Here is a 19,278-nt window from a genome sequence, read left to right as displayed (position 1 = left end):
GTTGTAGTACCTGTGACGACCTGGCTAGTCCAGGGCGCCACACTATCATACAATGATTTATAAATGAAATTTGTGAATTTCTGAAATTATTTTTTTATTCTGTGTGTCATAGTTGAAGTGTACCTATGATAAAAATTACACTCCTCTCCATTCTTTGTAGGTGGGAAAAATGGGGGTGCGTCTTACATTCCTCATATGGCTTTATCGGGGCAGCAGTGGTGGCGCAGAGTTGGCGATACGGACGGGTCAGAGGGGGTGTCACTGCAGTGGAGCAGCTCAGGAGGATCAGTATGAGGCAGCGAAGGGTCGGCGATACTACAGTCTTGTTGGATGTCATGGCAGCGGGCTCCATTGATCTTCCGGCGGGCTTGGAGGAGTGGGGCTCCTGGCTCAAGAGGGTCAGTGGGGTCAGCAATACTGCTGGCTTGTGGGGTGTTGCGGTGACGGGCGCCATTGATCTGTGAGCTGCTTAGTATCACCAGTGATTGACGCCATGGACTTAAAGAAAAATGGCCACAGAGGCCAATCTGCAGATGCGCTGCTTGAAGTCTATCACATCAACGGCCGGCAATTCAATGGAGCCCGCAGTCCGTCGGCAGATCAATGCCATTCGCCTTGCGACAACCCATGAGCCTGCAGTATCGCCGACCCTCCGCTGCCTCCTGTTACCTTTCTGAGACGCTCCACCACTGCCACTCCCCCCTGGTGAGCTAATATAAGAGGCACTAGGATTATAGGACGGACCCTCATTTTAACAGTAAAAATTATTATTTTCCTCCTTTAAATTTCCGTCCAAAGAGTATGAGTGTATGGTGATATGGGTATATTTATATACAGTTAGGTCCAGAAATATTTGAACAGTGACACAAGTTTTGTTATTTTAGCTGTTTACAAAAACATGTTCAGAAATACAATTATATATATAATATGGGCTGAAAGTGCACACTTCCAGCTGCAATATGAGAGTTTTCACATCCAAATCGGAGAAAGGGTTTAGGAATCATAGCTCTGTAATGCATAGCCTCCTCTTTTTCAAGGGACCAAAAGTAATTGGACAAGGGACTCTAAGGGCTGCAATTAACTCTGAAGGCGTCTCCCTCGTTAACCAGTAATCAATGAAGTAGTTAAAAGGTCTGGGGTTGATTACAGGTGTGTGGTTTGCATTTGGAAGCTGTTGCTGTGACCAGACAACATGCGGTCTAAGGAACTCTCAATTGAGGTGAAGCAGAACATCCTGAGGCTGAAAAAAAAGAAAAAATCCATCAGAGAGATAGCAGACATGCTTGGAGTAGCAAAATCAACAGTCGGGTACATTCTGAGAAAAAAGGAATTGACTGGTGAGCTTGGGAACTCAAAAAGGCCTGGGCGTCCACGGATGACAACAGTGGTGGATGATCGCCGCATACTTTCTTTGGTGAAGAAGAACCCGTTCACAACATCAACTGAAGTCCAGAACACTCTCAGTGAAGTAGGTGTATCTGTCTCGAAGTCAACTGTAAAGAGAAGACTCCATGAAAGTAAATACAAAGGGTTCACATCTAGGTGCAAACCATTCATCAATTCCAAAAATAGACAGGCCAGAGTTAAATTTGCTGAAAAACACCTCATGAAGCCAGCTCAGTTCTGGAAAAGTATTCTATGGACAGATGAGACAAAGATCAACCTGTACCAGAATGATAGGAAGAAAAAAGTTTGGAGAAGAAAGGGAATGGCACATGATCCAAGGCACACCACATCCTCTGTAAAACATGGTGGAGGCAACGTGATGGCATTGGCATGCATGGCTTTCAATGGCACTGGGTCACTTGTGTTTATTGATGACATAACAGCAGACAAGAGTAGCCGGATGAATTCTGAAGTGTACCGGGATATACTTTCAGCCCAGATTCAGCCAAATGCTGCAAAGTTGATCGGACGGCACTTCATAGTACAGATGGACAATGACCCCAAGCATACAGCCAAAGCTACCCAGGAGTTCATGAGTGCAAAAAAGTGGAACATTCTGCAATGGCCAAGTCAATCACCAGATCTTAACCCAATTGAGCATGCATTTCACTTGCTCAAATCCAGACTTAAGACGGAAAGACCCACAAACAAGCAAGACCTGAAGGCTGCGGCTGTAAAGGCCTGGCAAAGCATTAAGAAGGAGGAAACCCAGCGTTTGGTGATGTCCATGGGTTCCAGACTTAAGGCAGTGATTGCCTCCAAAGGATTCGCAACAAAATATTGAAAATAAAAATATTTTGGTTGGGTTTGGTTTATTTGTCCAATTACTTTTGACCTCCTAAAATGTGGAGTGTTTGTAAAGAAATGTGTACAATTCCTACAATTTCTATCAGATATTTTTGTTCAAACCTTCAAATTAAACGTTACAATCTGCACTTGAATTCTGTTGTAGAGGTTTAATTTCAAATCCAATGTGGTGGCATGCAGAGCCCAACTCGCGAAAATTGTGTCACTGTCCAAATATTTCTGGACCTAACTGTATGGTGATTTACCAATTAAAGTATGCTGTGGTAATGAGTGGTGCTTGCGTCAACAGAGCCACCCACGATAAACCATGGGGTCGGCGCTTACATCTCCACTCAGAACTGACGCAGCAGAGGAAAATGATGGGGAGCAGACAGCACCAGAGGATGCATTGCCATGGAGACTTGATGTCAGTCATACCGTTCAGGATAAGTAAACAGGAGGAAACCTTGTGTTCAAAGCCTGTTACAATAAACCAGAGGAGGAGTATAATCAATAATAGGGCTCTATAGAGGTGTATACATGACATAATGGGATATATTGATATGTATTTGTCTAATTTATGAGCAGTGTGTGTTGTATACATGTAGTATATGAGCGGTGTGTGCTGTATACGTCTAGTATATGAGCAGTGTGTGCTGTATACGTCTAGTATGTGAGCATTGTGTGCTGTATACATCTAGTATATGTGTAGTATTTGCTGGATCCTACTCTGTGAGCGGTGCGTGTACTATGTACATCTAATATCTAAGAAGTGTGTGTACTGTGTGTGTTTAATATGTGAACCAAGAGGGGCAGGAGCATAGATGTCTTGACTATGTAGGAGTCATAATTTCCTGATACCTGCCCTGTATCCACAGATGGAAGATACATACAGTATATGATATGACAATGCATGAATGACTCAGGCAAGCCTTGAATCTCTGCAATCCCTCCTGATCTCTTTGACGTTGCCAAAAATGTTCTTAATATATAGCTTGGCTCCTATAGTACAGTAGATCATCCATCATTGTCATTGAAGGTATTTTTACCATTGACAATGTATAATTTATATTATTTTGAAACAATATACAGTATTGAGTAATTTTTCCACGTGTTACACTAAAATATGATAAATTGACTTAAGATGGGTCATGCTCCTAGTATTGTCCTAATTTTATGACCTAAAGTAGAGAAGAAAGTGAAGGGACAATTTTTTGCATCAAAAATTCTTCAATGGAGTTAGACTCTAATTTGTCATTGGAAAATAATTTAGACCTAAGGATTTTTAAATGTCAGATACAGAATAAATATTGAATTTGTAATATATTCAATATAGCTCAATGGGAAGAGTCAGGAAAGCTTAAAACAGAATTATGTATCAGCAAAAAAAGGTAGAGGTTCACCAGCATTCAAGCAAAAACAGAGTCATTTATTGAGGCTCCATGACATATCGAACAGCACAGTGGCCTTTGTCAACTAAATGTGATACAGTAGTATAAAATATAACTTTTAATAAATATTTAGCAAAAATGGCTCCCTGTCCAGAAAACATAAAGTGAACACAGACCACGATTGTATTCTTAGCAATTCACGCCCGAAGTCCCCTTCCTCATTAGTATAACAGGATGTCACATAGAGATTACCCAGTGCCATTGGGCCATTTCTAGTTTTTTTTAATTAAAATTACAAAAAAAAGACAAAAAAAGAAGCTAGGAGACATTTTAGAGCAGCAGCAGTGACAGTGTCATGTACACTCCTAGACTAAAGCTAGCAATGTCACTGGTAAAAGTACCCTCCCCTGTCGATTGTGCGTCACGGGCAAATTGCTACCCGTGGCGCACATCGCTAACACCCGTCACACGTACTTACCTGCCTAGCGACGTCGCTGTGGCCGGCGAACTGCCTCCTTTCTAAGGGGGTGGTTTGTGTGGTGTCACTAAGCGGCCGCTCAATAGAAGCGGAGGGGCGGAGATGAGTGGCCATAACATCCCGCCCACCTCCTTCCTTTCTCATTGCTGGCGGCCGCAGGTACGAGGTTGTTCCTCGTTCCTGCGGTGTCACACAGCGATGTGTGCTGCCGCAGGAATGACGAACAACCTGCGTCCTGCAACAGCAATGATATTTGGAATTAGAACGACGTGTCAACGATCAACAATTAGGTGAGTAATTTTGATCGTTAGCGGTCGTTCCTGCGTTTCACACGCAATGACGTCGCTAATGAGGCCAGATGTGCGTTACGAATTCCGTGACCCCAACGACATCTCGTTTGCAATGTCGTTGCGTGTAAAGCGGCCTTAAGTATGAATTAGGCCTGCTTGAAAGCTCTACTGATAAATCTTCTCACAGATGAAATGTGTCAGGAGAAATTGATGGCCATGATGAAGCTTACAATTAATAATATGGGAGTATCCACCTCATCCTGGGACATCCACTACCTACTCATGGCCTCCTGATGAACCTGAAGCACAGGAGAGGCATGTTGTGTCCGTCCTTTCTGCACAAATGCATCAATAAGGAAAGTTTTTTTTGTTTGTTTCCTTTTTTTCACTGGTTTGACTTGTAATTGTTTTGCTCATCATTTTGAAGTTCCACTTAACTCTTTAACTGGGCACTGTGGTGCACACCAGTTAACCATAGCCATTTTTTATGGACAGTTTGCTTTTTTGTGATTCTATTTGGCTATTTGTAGTGACTACACTAATTGTGGTGTTTGCTTTGGCTATTTTGGTTATTTAACCCCTCACAGACAAATCTTCATTTTTTGCATAACTTTTAGTACGGGCAGGTTCTAGTTTAAGGACTCCTTAGGGAATCTCAGGGAGAGTCATCGGTGAGCAGGGGCGCCATTTTCACTTTTTAGGGTGCCTACCTCCACAGCAAGGTAGGGCCATCCCTTAGGGACATTCATAGGGCCCTGTAGAATTTGTATACGTTTACTCTCACTCCTTTATATCATCTAGTTTCCTGTCTGTTACATTTTTTAATGGAGTTTTTCCAATGATATCTTCACTTATTGTGTTTTTAAAGCATATTTAATAAATTTTTAAGTTTTAGGATTTTTTTTTGTTAACTAATTTGATGGCCATAAGGACCTGATAGACAAGGGGGATATAGCTACGTGACAAGCCTCTACTCCTCGAGAAGTCTCAGTTTTCTTATTCAGCACCCACATTTACCCAGACGGGACTTGGGTGAGATTATTCTTATTTTCTCATTGTAATCCAAAAAACTATTAATGGCTCAATGACAAGGTAATCTCTATTTGAGGCCTAAAACACACTTCCGCATAAAAAAGCATGTGTCTCATGTTCCGTTTTTCGGGTCCGTGTTCTGTTTTTTATTGGCGTTTCTCCGGTACGTATGACATCCGTGTTATGGCGTATGCTTGCCGTGTGTGTGTGTGGAATGGCTGTGTATGCATACGTGTAATGTCCGTGTGAAATGTTCCGTTGATACATGTCGGCTGACAGCAGATAGAGTTGCGTGATGAGAATGAACTTGGGTGAACTTCACCCGACTTCATTGTCATACCACGGCTCTGTCTGGGTGTCGTGTACTGATTAGCGGTCACCCGTGCAGGACTCACTGTTGACCGCTAATCCCCTGAGTGACTAAAGTGAGCAGCGCGATTAGCGCTGCTGTCACTCAGGCTACCCGCGGCCAGCTGGAGTCCTCCCCCCGAGACCGCAACTCACCTGTGACTTCATCGCTGTCACTTGGGCGACTTGCTTTCACAGTTGGAGGATCCAGCGGTGGCCGTGAGTAACCTCAGTGACAGCACAGCTGATCGCGCTACTCACCTCAGTTGCTGCGTGGAGCAGTCAGGAGCGGCGGTGTTCTTCTGCAGCTCTTGTCACCTTCATGTAGCAGAGCTGGAAGCGACGCGGGACCTCCATGGATTACGCTGGACATGGATGGGTTTTTGGGGCTTAAAAAAATTGGTGAACGAGGGTATTTGTTATTGTTTTTTATTGCAAATAAAGGATTTTTCGTTGTGTGTGTTTATTAACTTTAAATTACAGGTTAATCATTGGGGGTGTCTCATAGATGCCTGCAATGATTAATCTAGGACTTAGTGGCAGCTATGGGTTGCTGCCATTAACTCCTTATTACCCCGATTGCCAACGCACCAGGGCAAATCAGGAAGAGCCGGGTAGAGTTCCAGAACTATCGCATCTAATGGATGCGGCAATTCTGGGCGACTGCTGGCTGATATTTTTAGGCTGCGAGGCTCCCATAACGTGGAGCTCCTCATCCTGAGAATACCAGCCTTCAGCCGTATGGCTTTACCCTGGCTGGTATCAAACTTGGGGGGAACCAAACGTCGTTTTTTTTTAATTAATTATTTATTTTACTGCACAGTATAGACCCACCCACCGACGGCTGTGATTGGTTGCAGTGAGACAGCTGTCACTCAGCATGTGGGCGTGTCTAACTGCAACCAATCATAGGTGCCTGTGGGCGGCGGAAGCAGGGAATACGAGATTGATTCATGAGCACCCGGCATTTTCAAATTAATTGAAGCCGTGTATCTTTGGAACAGCTGTTCTTCGCCGCGCTGATGATCGGGGATCAGTGAGTATGCGACAGGGGAAGATACAGACCGAGCGCAAAAGGGATGATGACTGAGAACAACAGAAAAAAAGGTAAGTAGACTGACATTTAACAAAAAAAAAACAAAAACCCGACATCGTTCATTTAAAAACGCACACGGACGGTACGTGCTGAACACGGACATGCTACGTGTGCCGTCCGTGCAGGCACGGACCCATTTACTTTAGCGGGTCCGTGCCTGCGTGCTGACCGCCAAAAATGGACATCTCGGCCGTGTGGGAAAACGCACACACGTACTAACCACACGGACACACGTTACGTGTGATTTTACATGTGTGTGCCATCTACCATAGGGCAACATTGGTCAACGTGTCTCCGTGTCATGTATGTTGCAGGCCTGACATCCTGTTATACTAATGAGGATAGTGGCTTCAAGAATACAATTGTGGCATGTGTGTAAACTTTCTGTTTTCTGGCCAGTGAGCCATTTTTAATACATTTATATTAAAAGTTATATTTTATCCTACACATTTTTTGCCCTATGCTTATACTTAAAAATGTCTAAAATTACGGTTAGGCCTATTTCACATTGTTGGTAGAAGCACTCTTCTTATAACTATATGTGATACAAGTAAAATATATCTTTGTACCGTGTTAGCCAGTAGAGATAAAAAAAATTGTTTAAAAGAACTGAGAGTCCTCAGTGGTTGATACCTTTTAATGGCTAACTGAAAAGATGGTAATAATTGCAAGCTTTCGAGACTACTCAGGTCTCTTCATCAGCTAATTTGTCACGAACAGCCGGGGAAGTCACTCAGAAATCCGCAGCTGTTCACTGATTCGTCACACACGACTACTCTCTAGCGCCCCCTTGTCTGCAGGCCACTTTTGGTACTGCAGAACAATGCATAAGATAAGGCTGCTGAGCTGATAATGCCAAATATTGGAGGTTTCACAGCAAGGGTAAATGTATACAGTCAGGGCCAGAAATATTTGGACAGTGACACAAGTTTTGTTATTTTAGCTGTTTACAAAAACATGTTCAGAAATACAATTATATATATATAATATGGGCTGAAAGTGCACACTCCCAGCTGCAATATGAGAGTTTTCACATCCAAATCGGAGAAAGGGTTTAGGAATCATAGCTCTGTAATGCATAGCCTCCTCTTTTTCAAGGGACCAAAAGTAATTGGACAAGGGACTCTAAGGGCTGCAATTAACTCTGAAGGCGTCTCCCTCGTTAACCTGTAATCAATGAAGTAGTTAAAAGGTCTGGGGTTGATTACAGGTGTGTGGTTTTGCATTTGGAAGCTGTTGCTGTGACCAGACAACATGCGGTCTAAGGAACTCTCAATTGAGGTGAAGCAGAACATCCTGAGGCAGAAAAAAAAGAAAAAATCCATCAGAGAGATAGCAGACATGCTTGGAGTAGCAAAATCAACAGTCGGGTACATTCTGAGAAAAAAGGAATTGACTGGTGAGCTTGGGAACTCAAAAAGGCCTGGGCGTCCACGGATGACAACAGTGGTGGATGATCGCCGCATACTTTCTTTGGTGAAGAAGAACCCGTTCACAACATCAACTGAAGTCCAGAACACTCTCAGTGAAGTAGGTGTATCTGTCTCTAAGTCAACAGTAAAGAGAAGACTCCATGAAAGTAAATACAAAGGGTTCACATCTAGATGCAAACCATTCATCAATTCCAAAAATAGACAGGCCAGAGTTAAATTTGCTGAAAAACACCTCATGAAGCCAGCTCAGTTCTGGAAAAGTATTCTATGGACAGATGAGACAAAGATCAACCTGTACCAGAATGATGGGAAGAAAAAAGTTTGGAGAAGAAAGGGAACGGCACATCCTCTGTAAAACATGGTGGAGGCAACGTGATGGCATGGGCATGCATGGCTTTCAATGGCACTGGGTCACTTGTGTTTATTGATGACATAACAGCAGACAAGAGTAGCCGGATGAATTCTGAAGTGTACCGGGATATACTTTCAGCCCAGATTCAGCCAAATGCCGCAAAGTTGATCGGACGGCGCTTCATAGTACAGATGGACAATGACCCCAAGCATACAGCCAAAGCTACCCAGGAGTTCATGAGTGCAAAAAAGTGGAACATTCTGCAATGGCCAAGTCAATCACCAGATGTTAACCCAATTGAGCATGCATTTCACTTGCTCAAATCCAGACTTAAGACGGAAAGACCCACAAACAAGCAAGACCTGAAGGCTGCGGCTGTAAAGGCCTGGCAAAGCATTAAGAATGAGGAAACCCAGCGTTTGGTGATGTCCATGGGTTCCAGACTTAAGGCACTGATTGCCTCCAAAGGATTCGCAACAAAATATTGAAAATAAAAATATTTTGTTTGGGTTTGGTTTATTTGTCCAATTACTTTTGACCTCCTAAAATGTGGAGTGTTTGTAAAGAAATGTGTACAATTCCTACAATTTCTATCAGATATTTTTGTTCAAACCTTCAAATTAAACGTTACAATCTGCACTTGAATTCTGTTGTAGAGGTTTCATTTCAAATCCAATGTGGTGGCATGCAGAGCCCAACTCGCGAAAACTGTGTCACTGTCCAAATATTTCTGGACCTAACTGTATATCCCCGATTCCTGCTAATGGATTATTTATATACCTCGGTACCCTTAATGATAGCACTCCAATAATTCAATGCAATACAATTACGCTGCCACCACCCAGACTTTCTACAGGTAGCTGGGGACCCGTTTCAGATAGCATAAGGCCCTTCGGGTTTATTGGATTCGTATATAAAGCATAAGGAAAGAAACTCTTACATTTTTATATATTTAATCCGAAAATAGGCAGTGTTTAAAGAATATACAAGAATTTACAAAAGGGAACAATACACATTACGGCATAGACAGTTACATTAAAATAAAAGGTATAAAAGTGAAACTTACTAAGCTTGTGCCATAGAAGTGACGTCTGCTTAGGGAGTGGAGAGAACTCCAAGAGAAGAAGATGTTATAATCGGCCAGCATCACCCTTCATGATGCCCTCCAGTACTGACTGCCTGATGAAGAGACATGAGTAGTCTCGAAAGCTTGCAATTATTACCATCTTTTCAGTTAGCCATTAAAAGGTATCAACCACTGAGGACTCTCAGTTCTTTTAAACAATTTTTTTATATGTGATACAGTGCTTTTAAAAAGTATTCATACCCCGTGAACTTTTCCACATTTTTTTCATGTTACACAAACAAATGTAGTTGTATGTTATTGGGATTTTTCCCACAAAAATGTTGCTTTAGTCGCAAAGTATTCATTTTTTTACAAGGGTAACCAGAGAAAATGGACCCCAAGATGTGTTGAGCAATTTCTCCAGAGTATGCCAACAAGCTATATTTGGTGGAAAACTGGGCTCGGAAGGGAAGAAGCACTATTTCACTTTTGGACTGCAAGATCATCTGGAATCGATAGTGGACACCATGTCGTGTTTGCAGGACCCCTGATGTGCCTAAACAGGGGAAATACCCAACAAGTAACCCCATTTTGAAAAGTACACCCCCCAAGGACTTTAACTGGATGTGTTGGGAGCACCTTGAACCCCCGGGGTTTCACAGAATTTTATATCGTTACGCTATGAAAATAAAAAAAACTATATTTTCCCCTCAAAAATGTTTCTTTAGCCCCACATTTTTTACTTTCACAAGTGTAATAGGAGAAAATGGACAATAAAATTTGTTGTGCAATTTCTCCTGGGTATGCCCCATATGTGATGGAATAGTGCATGGCAGGCCTTGGAAGGGAAGAAGCACCATTTTACTTTTGGAGTGCAAGATTATCTGGAAAAGATAGCAGAGGCCATGTCACATTTGCAGAACCCCTGTGCCTAAGCATTGCAAATCCCCTACAAGTGACCCCATTATGTGTAACTAAACTCCTCAAGGCATTTATCTAGAGATGTGGTAAGTATCTTGAACTCAACGGTGCTTCACAGAATTTATAAAATTCAGCCATGAAAATAAACAAAAAAACATTTTTCCCACAAAAATGTTGCTTTAGCCCCAATTTTTGTTTCACAAGGGTAACAGAATAAAATGGACCCCAAGATCTGGTGTGCAATTTCTATTGAGTACACCGATGCCCCACATGTGCTGTAATTCTACTGTTTGGGCACACTGCCGGGCTCCAAAAGGAAGGAGTGACATTTTGAAGAGCAGACTTTGATGGAATTGTTTACGGGCATCATCTTCGCTTTATCATACATAAATTTGACTTGCAGCTATTTAGCATATGATTATTTATTCAGATTCTTGTTACTGCATTGTTACTGTTTAGCTCCTGGGGGTGAAACAATCTTTTTTCTTCTTGTATATTACAAATTACAACCTGTTCTCACATTCCCTTATAGCTCACTATGTTATTAGGTTGATTCCCAAGCAAAATTTAAATCGATGAACAGCCATGAAGAAGATTTCTCAAGAAAAGAGAAACAGCATCATCCAGCTCATTGAACATTTGCAGGTAGAGTTGGAGAAAAAGCTGTATATATACCTAAGTGAGTCGACCAGTATGCACCAACTTTGGGAACATGTATAGAGACCTGTGATCCGATTTCAGTGCTTAAATTTGATTGAGAGCATACCCAGATGGATTCAGGTAGTGTTAAAAGTCAAGGAGGAGTTACAATATACTAACAAAATAATTAAAATTAATATTTAGTATTTTAGGAGCAAAACAGTAACAATGCAGCAATACCCCCCATGGTGACGCGTTCCGTTGCCCTGCTGTCAGATTCAGTAATGGTGTCTTCAGTCACGGTGGCTACATGAGCGTCATGATGTAGCCATGATGGTCCGGAACCCTTTCCCAAATTACGACGTATGGTTAAGTCAAAAGGCATGAAGTGGTTGAAGTAATTAGTTTTCAAATTAATTAAAGTTTTTCAAACATCTGTTGTGAATAAAATATTGCTATAAAAGATTTCCAAATTATTGCATTCTTGTTTTGTTTACATTTTATGTAGCTTCCTAACTTTTTTTTTAAATTGGGGCTGTTTAAATGATCACCTAGCCAACAGATACCGTATTTTTTTGCTTTATAAGACGCACCTGATTATAAGACGCACCCCGAAATTTGGTGAAGGAAAAGACAATTTTTTTTTTTAATGTTAAATGGGGTCCGTCTTATAATGCCAGTGTCCGTCTAACAAATCATATAGGGTATGTCTCTTATAGCCCCCCTTCCTATAATTAGCCTTTTTAATCTGGATATGGCCCCCTTATATTGAATATAGCCCCCTTGTGCTGGCACAAGTCTCCTATAGCTGGCACACATCGCATACAGGTGGCACAGATCTCCTATTGCTGGCACACATCCAATACAGGTGGCACAGGTCTCCTATTGCTGGCACACATCCAATACAGGTGGCACAGGTCTCCTATTGCTGGCACACATCCAATACAGGTGGCACAGGTCTCCTATTGCTGGCACACATCCCATACAGGTGGCACAGGTCTCCTATTGCTGGCACACATCCCATAGAGGTGGCACAGGTCTCCTATTGCTGGCACACATCCCCCTGTGTTAGATATCGCCCCCATGCTGCTGCCCATAGTAAAATAAACACTTTACTTTACCTTCTCCAGTGCTGTAATCCCGCGTGTCTCCCTCCGTGCTCTGATCTCCTGCACTTCCTGATTCTCGGTGCCGGTCATGTGATCGGCACCCGCAGAGTGACATGATCTCTGCGTGCCTGATGACAGCGGCAGCAGTGAGATCAGGGAGACAACGGGAGACACGCTGGAGGAGATAAGTAAAGAGTTTTTATTTTAGGATGGGCAGCAGCATGGTGGCCATATCTAACACAGGGGGCATGTGCGATCAAAGTGGGGCGCAGGCACATATAATATGCGGCGCTCCCCCAGTCACCATGGTGATGGACAGCGGCTGTGCATATTATATGAGCGGGAGCAGGAGATCTCCCGCTGCCTCCAGCAGCCTTCACAAGCCTCTACCAGCCTCCAGCAGCCCCCAGTACCGCTCCAGAGTTGTCCCCACCTCCCCTGGACCCCGTATATTTGGATTATAATCACAGCCCCTACTTTCCCCCAAAATACTGGGTACGTCATGGATCGTGTGCCGGTAAGCCCCGCCCCCTGCCGCCGGAAGGCGGCGGCGAACCGCGCACATATCAGCTGTTATCAACAGCTGACATGTGTGCCTGCTAGCCGCGGGTGGAATCGCTTCCACCCGCGGCCATTAATCCCTTACATTTTGCTGCCAAAATCTGGCAGCGATATGTATATGGGCGCCGCCATGACAGTCACTTACCCCGCCCCCACCGGAAGTCACGTGACATGATCATGTGACTTTCGGTGGTTGCCATGGTAGCACAGGGTCATGTGATGACGCCTGTAGCTAACATGACTCACTTCCTCTCAATGCCGGAATACAGCCGGCATTGAAAGTAAAGCAGCAAATCTGCAGTTCTCAGCTCTGTAGCTGAGATCTGCAGATAGTGCAGAGCGATCGGATTGCTGATCGCTATAGCCCCCTAGGGGGACTAGTAAAATAAAAAAAAAAAGTAAAAAAAAAAGTTTTAAAAAATTAAAAAAAAATAAAAAAACCTAAAAGTTCAAATCACCCCCCTTTCACCCCATTGAAAATTAAAGGGTTAAAAAAATAAAAAATACACACATATTTGGTATCTCCGCGTTCAGAAATGCCCGATCTATCAAAATATAAAATCACTGAATCTGATCAGTAAACGGCGTAGCGGCAAAAAAATTCCAAATGCCAAAATTACGGTTTTTGGTTGCCGCAAATTTTGCGCAAAATGCAATAACACGCGATCAAAACGTAGCAACTGCGCAAAAATGGTACCGTTAAAAGCGTCAGGTCGAGACGCAAAAAATAAGCTATCACTGAGCCTCAGATCCCGAAAAATGAGAACGCTACGGGTTTTGGAAAATGGCGCAAAACGTGCGCCACTTTTTTTGGACAAGCTTGTGAATTTTTTTAACCCCTTAGATACAAGTAAACCTATACATGTTTGGCGTCTACAAACTCGCACTGACCTGAGGCATCACATAGATACCTCAGTTTTACCATATAGTAAACACAGTGAATAAAATATCCCAAAAACTATTGTATGATCACACTTTTTTTGCAACTTTTCCGCACTTGGAATTTTTTTGCCGTTTTCCAGTACACTATATGGTAAAACTTATGGTTTCATTTAAAAGTACAACTCGTTCCACAAAAAACAAGCCCTCATATGGCAAGATTGATGGAAAAATAAAAACGTTACGCCTCTCGGAAGAAGGGGAGCAAAAAACAAAAACGCAAAAACGGAAAGTGCCCGGGGGCTGAAGGGGTTAAGCACTTTTTACATTCAAACTGAAAAAAACTTTCAAAACATGCTAAAAATACAGCCTTTAATTGGGAAGGCAATAATCTGGAAAGAAAAAGTAGTGCAAATAGGGTTTTATCTGAAGATAGGGGATTATGTGGAGAGACAAAAACAGGCTCACCTGGGATAGTTGTGAAAGCCACTACTACTGAGAAGGCAAAGATGGCTACTGCAGCAGCTCTGGGGTAGTAGTATTCCTTAAAGAAACAAAGATGGGATTTTGCGGTGCAACTATGGAAAAATCTAGACAAGATGATAAGATGATGATTTTTATTGTTGACGCATTTCTGAGAGCAATTTCTCCCTCTTCAGGATGAAATCATCCATGCCATGTGTAAATATACCCCTTCTGTCTGTACTTTTGATATATTTGATTTTTTCCTGAAGAAGGAGAAATTCCTCTCATAAACGTGTCACCATCTTATAATTTTGTCTGAATCTTTCCACGGTTGTGCAGCAAAATCCCATCTATATTTCTTTAAGGAATAAAAATACAGCCTTGAAATTGAAAATCAATAAAACGTTAATTTGAAAAATACAGCCTTGACATGCAATATCACTACACTGCACTGTCCTGATTAGATAAAGCAGTATGGTTAATGTTTCACAAATGCCTTACCAGGAGAGCATGACATATAGTCATAAAATAGCATGTGGGGATCGTTAATATTTGCATGAAATGACAAAAAATACTAATAGATCAGAGTAACATACTAGTTTGTGCTGACAAGAGCTCACACTTCACACCTTGGATCCACAGTCTGGAGAAATCATCTGATGTTGCTGAATGTCCTCTCATGGCTCTCAGTGAAGATGTACATCTCCTGGTCTGGCTGTCTGCAGCTATCATCTTGTTGACCTCGCTGGCTATTTCTCTTACACCTTTTCTCACTGAATATATTAGAAAATGGAGAATAATGAAACCAATTCCTGGATTCAGTCCAACCTACCCAATAATTGGAAATGCTCTGCAATTCAAGCCAAATGGTGGAGGTACAGAATTTTTTTTATCTTTTTCTTTTTTCTTTAGTTTTTTAATTCTTTACATGGACTACCTCTCAGACCCTGCACTAGGCACCTAGTGTTTAAAATGGTGACGTAGCAGCGACGTCGTTGCCGTCGTCGCTGTGTGTGACACCACCTTAAGACCCCACTTTGCGTTCTCCTACTTGCAGTTCTAAACGCATGTTTTGGGCTTAATTGATTTGATCAAAGATGCCTTTTTCAGAAATTTAGTGCTGAAAACGCATGCGTATTTACCGCGTTTTAGATACGTTTTCAGCGCTTTTTACATGCTTTTTCACCTGCATTTTAACAGAGAACAATAGAGGAAAATAGGGTTTATTTGAGCCGCGCCAATGATCACTTCTCAGGTATTCAGATTAATGGATCTTTATTTTGCACAGGTCTACGCGTTTCTGGAGTCTCAGCTCCCTTCCTCAGGACCATCAGGCATAAGAACACATCAAATCTACCATAATGGAGACTAACACAGTATAAATACATTTGATGACATCACAGGACCGCCCCTGACAAAAAAAAAAAAAAAAAGGCGGGAAAGGGTGCATTGCAGTGAAGCATGATGCAATACAAGTACATCATGTTCCTAAGCGGTTCCTTGATCCTTGGACTTTTTTCCATCTGGAACCTAGGCTATGGATTTTTTTCTCTTATATATTTTTTTCACGGATTCAGGGCATTTTGACTGTTTCTTTTCTTCCATCACCCAGCAACAGTAATTGCCTTGTTGGCTGCGTGGTCTCATGCTCTCACTGATCTATCCTATGTTCCCGGGTTTTCCAGCACTGACATGTCTAAGTGAGTTCTAGGCTCATTTCATGTCCTCCCTGCACATACATATGTATATTTTTTGAGAGATAATCATGATCACACATAGATCTATTATTTTTGGTGTTTTTATGTTTTGAGTAATTTCATTATTTCACGATCTGAGATACTGAGATATGTGTTATCGCCACTATAATTGATTTTATTTTTCACATCCTTCATGAAGTTACTTGTATTGCATCATGCTTCACTGCAATGCACCCTTTCCCGCCTTTTTTTTTTTTTTTTTTTGTCAGGGGCGGTCCTGTGATGTCATCAAATGTATTTATACTGTGTTAGTCTCCATTATGGTAGATTTGATGTGTTCTTATGCCTGATGGTCCTGAGGAAGGGAGCTGAGACTCCAGAAACGCGTAGACCTGTGCAAAATAAAGATCCATTAATCTGAATACCTGAGAAGTGATCATTGGCGCGGCTCAAATAAACCCTATTTTCCTCTATTGTTCTCTGTTATCTGCCGTCTGGGTTGCTGCTGCCTTGATCAAAACTTTCCATGCCTGCATAGTAGTTGTGACTTTCACAACTTCACTTGGTGAGTATTACTGCTCCCTGTCTCTACCCCGTGTGTTATTGGGGTAAAACCCTATTGCGCTTCTTCTCCACAGCTTTTTACTCATTCACCTGCGTTTTGACAGATGCGTTTTGAACATCAAGACACTGCTAAATAAAGTTTAAACAGTCAAACAGAATGAAAAAAGAGAAAAAAAGGAACACAGAATTTTAGAAATAATTAAGGAAATAAAAATATTTAATAAAATTATAGCGGTAATATACTAATTATTGTACAAATAGCAATAAATTATTATTTTTCTTAAATTTAATTGTCGGACTATATGTGTGTGTAAAGGGACATATGAAATCATTATGTTAATGTCCAAAAAGCATGCGTTTTGGTAGTTCAAAACGCATGTTTTCTGCACATAACAGCAGGTAAAACGCAGGCATTTGAAGGAATCTTGGTTTTTGCCATTTCTCATTGACTTCAATGTTAGCAAAACTCACCCAAAATGGCAAAAACAATTGACATGCTGCTTCTTTGAACGCATGGTTTTTGCCACAAAATATGTAAATTAAACGCAGCGTTTTAAAACGCAAAATGCGCTCTAGAAATCCCCATTTTCCATAGACTTCGCTGTAAAATCAAAACGCATGCCTTTTGGCATGAAAAATGTGCTTCTCAAAACGGACCTAAAAAGCACCTGAAACGCAGGTGGAAACGCAAAGTGGGGTCTTAGCCTAACTGTCTGAACTGTGCATTCTCTGATGCTGCAAGCAAAGGCAACTTTAAGGCAAGAGGCACTAGAGCTGGCAGGAATCAGTAATTCATCCAGCTGAAAACAGAAAAGAGCTTGTAAGGACTACACTTTTTGCGTATTAGACCACTGCTGATGAGCAGAAAACAATAAAGACAAAAGATAATCTTTAATAAGTAAATTGCAGTCACTTGCTTTGTAATTTTACCTATTTATACTTTAATAGATATGAGTGTGTTCAAATGTTCTCATTAGGAGATAAGGAGCCATGAGGTGTTGATGTCAAGAAATACCTCCACCTGTTCCTAAAGGTGGCTTTACACACTGCAACGTCTCAAACGACATCGCTGTAACGTCACCGGTTTTGTGACGTAATAGCGACCTCCCCAGCGACATTGCAGTGTGTGAAACACATCAGCGACCTGGCCCCTGCTGTGAAGTTGCTGATCGCTACAAATCGTTCAGGACCATTCTTTGGTCCTTTGTTTCCCGCTGTGCAGCAAAGTCTCAGTGTGTAAAGGAGACTTAAAACACTGGAAACGAGTGATGTGTCACAATATCTGTCAATCACTATTCTCTATCAGTCGGTCTCTCCTTCTCGGTCTCTATTCTCTCTCTGTCGGTCCGTCACTATCTCTGTCCCTCTCTCACAGTCTGTCGGTCATTTTCCCCTCCTCTCTCATACTCACCGATCCCCGATCCCCGGCGCGGCGCTGCACGGCATTCACACTGCTGCGGCGGCTTTTCCTCTTTTGAAAAAGCCGGCCGCTCATTAAACAATTTCGTATTCCCTTCTTTCCCCGCCCACAGGCGCCTATGATTGGTTCCAGTGAGACACGCCCCCACGCTGAGTGACAGGTGTCTCACTGCACCCAATCACAGCAGCCGGTGGGCGTGTCTATACTGTGCAGTGAAATAAATAATTAAATAATTAAAAAAAACAGCGTGCGGCCCCCCCAATTTTAATACCAGCCAGATAAAGCCATACGGCTGAAGGCTGGTATTCTCAGGATGGCGAGCTCCACGTTATGGGGAGCCCCCAGTCTAACAATATCAGTCAGCAGCCGCCCAGAATTGCCGCATATATTATATGCGACAGTTCTGGGACTGTACCCGGCTCTTCCCGATTTGCCCTGGTGCGTTGGCAAATCGGGGTAATAAGGAGTTATTGGCAGCCCATAGCTGCCAATAAGTCCTAGATTAATCATGTCAGGCGTCTCCCCGAGATTCCTTCCATGATTAATCTGTAAATTACAGTAAATAAACACACACACCCGAAAAAATCCTAAAGGATTTTTATTAGAAATAAAAAACACAAACACATTCCCTCATTACCAATTTAATAAGCCCCAAAAAGCCCTCCTTGTCCGGCGTAATCCACGGACCTCCAGCGTCGCTTCCAGCTCTGCTGCATGCAGGTGACAGGAGCAGGAGAATACACAGCCACATTGCACACTCAAACTCATTGTTACTAAGCCATTATACTAGCAAACACTGAGTGAACTTAGTGGCATCCTAAAAGTGGCTTTTGGACTTCTGTATTGTCCCACTGGTGCAAAGATATTTGCAGCACGTCTGCCTGCATTGCACACTCAAACTGATAGTTACTAAGCCATTATACTAGCAAACACTGAGTGAACTTAGTGGCATCCTAAAAGTGGCTGTTGGACTTCTGTATTGTCCCACTAGTGCAAAGATATTTGCAGCACGTCTGCCTGCATTGCACACTCAAACTGATAGTTACTAACTCTAAGCCATTATACTAGCAAACACTGCTGCCAGTTTAAGGGCCGTAGTTGCATTGTCAGGAATAATTATTGTTGTTTATTCTCCTGTTAATAAAGCTAGCTACACCACCTCTCAATTTTTACTACCACATTTTAAGTGCACAATCTTGTCGCAATCAAAATGAGTGGCAAAATGACAGATGCTGGTGGAAAGGGGAAGAGGCGTGTTGGAAAAGGAAAAAAAGGGTTTGTCCGTGGGGAAGGTGGCAAAGCTCC

At 42.3% G+C, this 19,278-nt stretch overlaps 1 protein-coding gene across 1 annotated transcript in view; it reads left to right on the top strand.

The window, feature by feature from the left end:
• Positions 1-14,971: 14,971 nt before the first annotated feature.
• LOC142290537 (cytochrome P450 4V2-like) overlaps positions 14,972-19,278 on the top strand; it is a 93,976-nt gene continuing 89,669 nt past the window's right edge. The window contains exon 1 of the mRNA XM_075334502.1: positions 14,972-15,167. Within this exon, the coding sequence (XP_075190617.1) occupies positions 14,972-15,167 (196 nt within the window). The remainder of the gene's footprint in view (positions 15,168-19,278) is intronic.

Source organism: Anomaloglossus baeobatrachus, chromosome 1 (assembly GCF_048569485.1).
Source record: "Anomaloglossus baeobatrachus isolate aAnoBae1 chromosome 1, aAnoBae1.hap1, whole genome shotgun sequence".
NCBI lineage: Eukaryota > Metazoa > Chordata > Amphibia > Anura > Aromobatidae > Anomaloglossus > Anomaloglossus baeobatrachus.
This window is presented reverse-complemented; position numbering and strand designations above follow the sequence as displayed.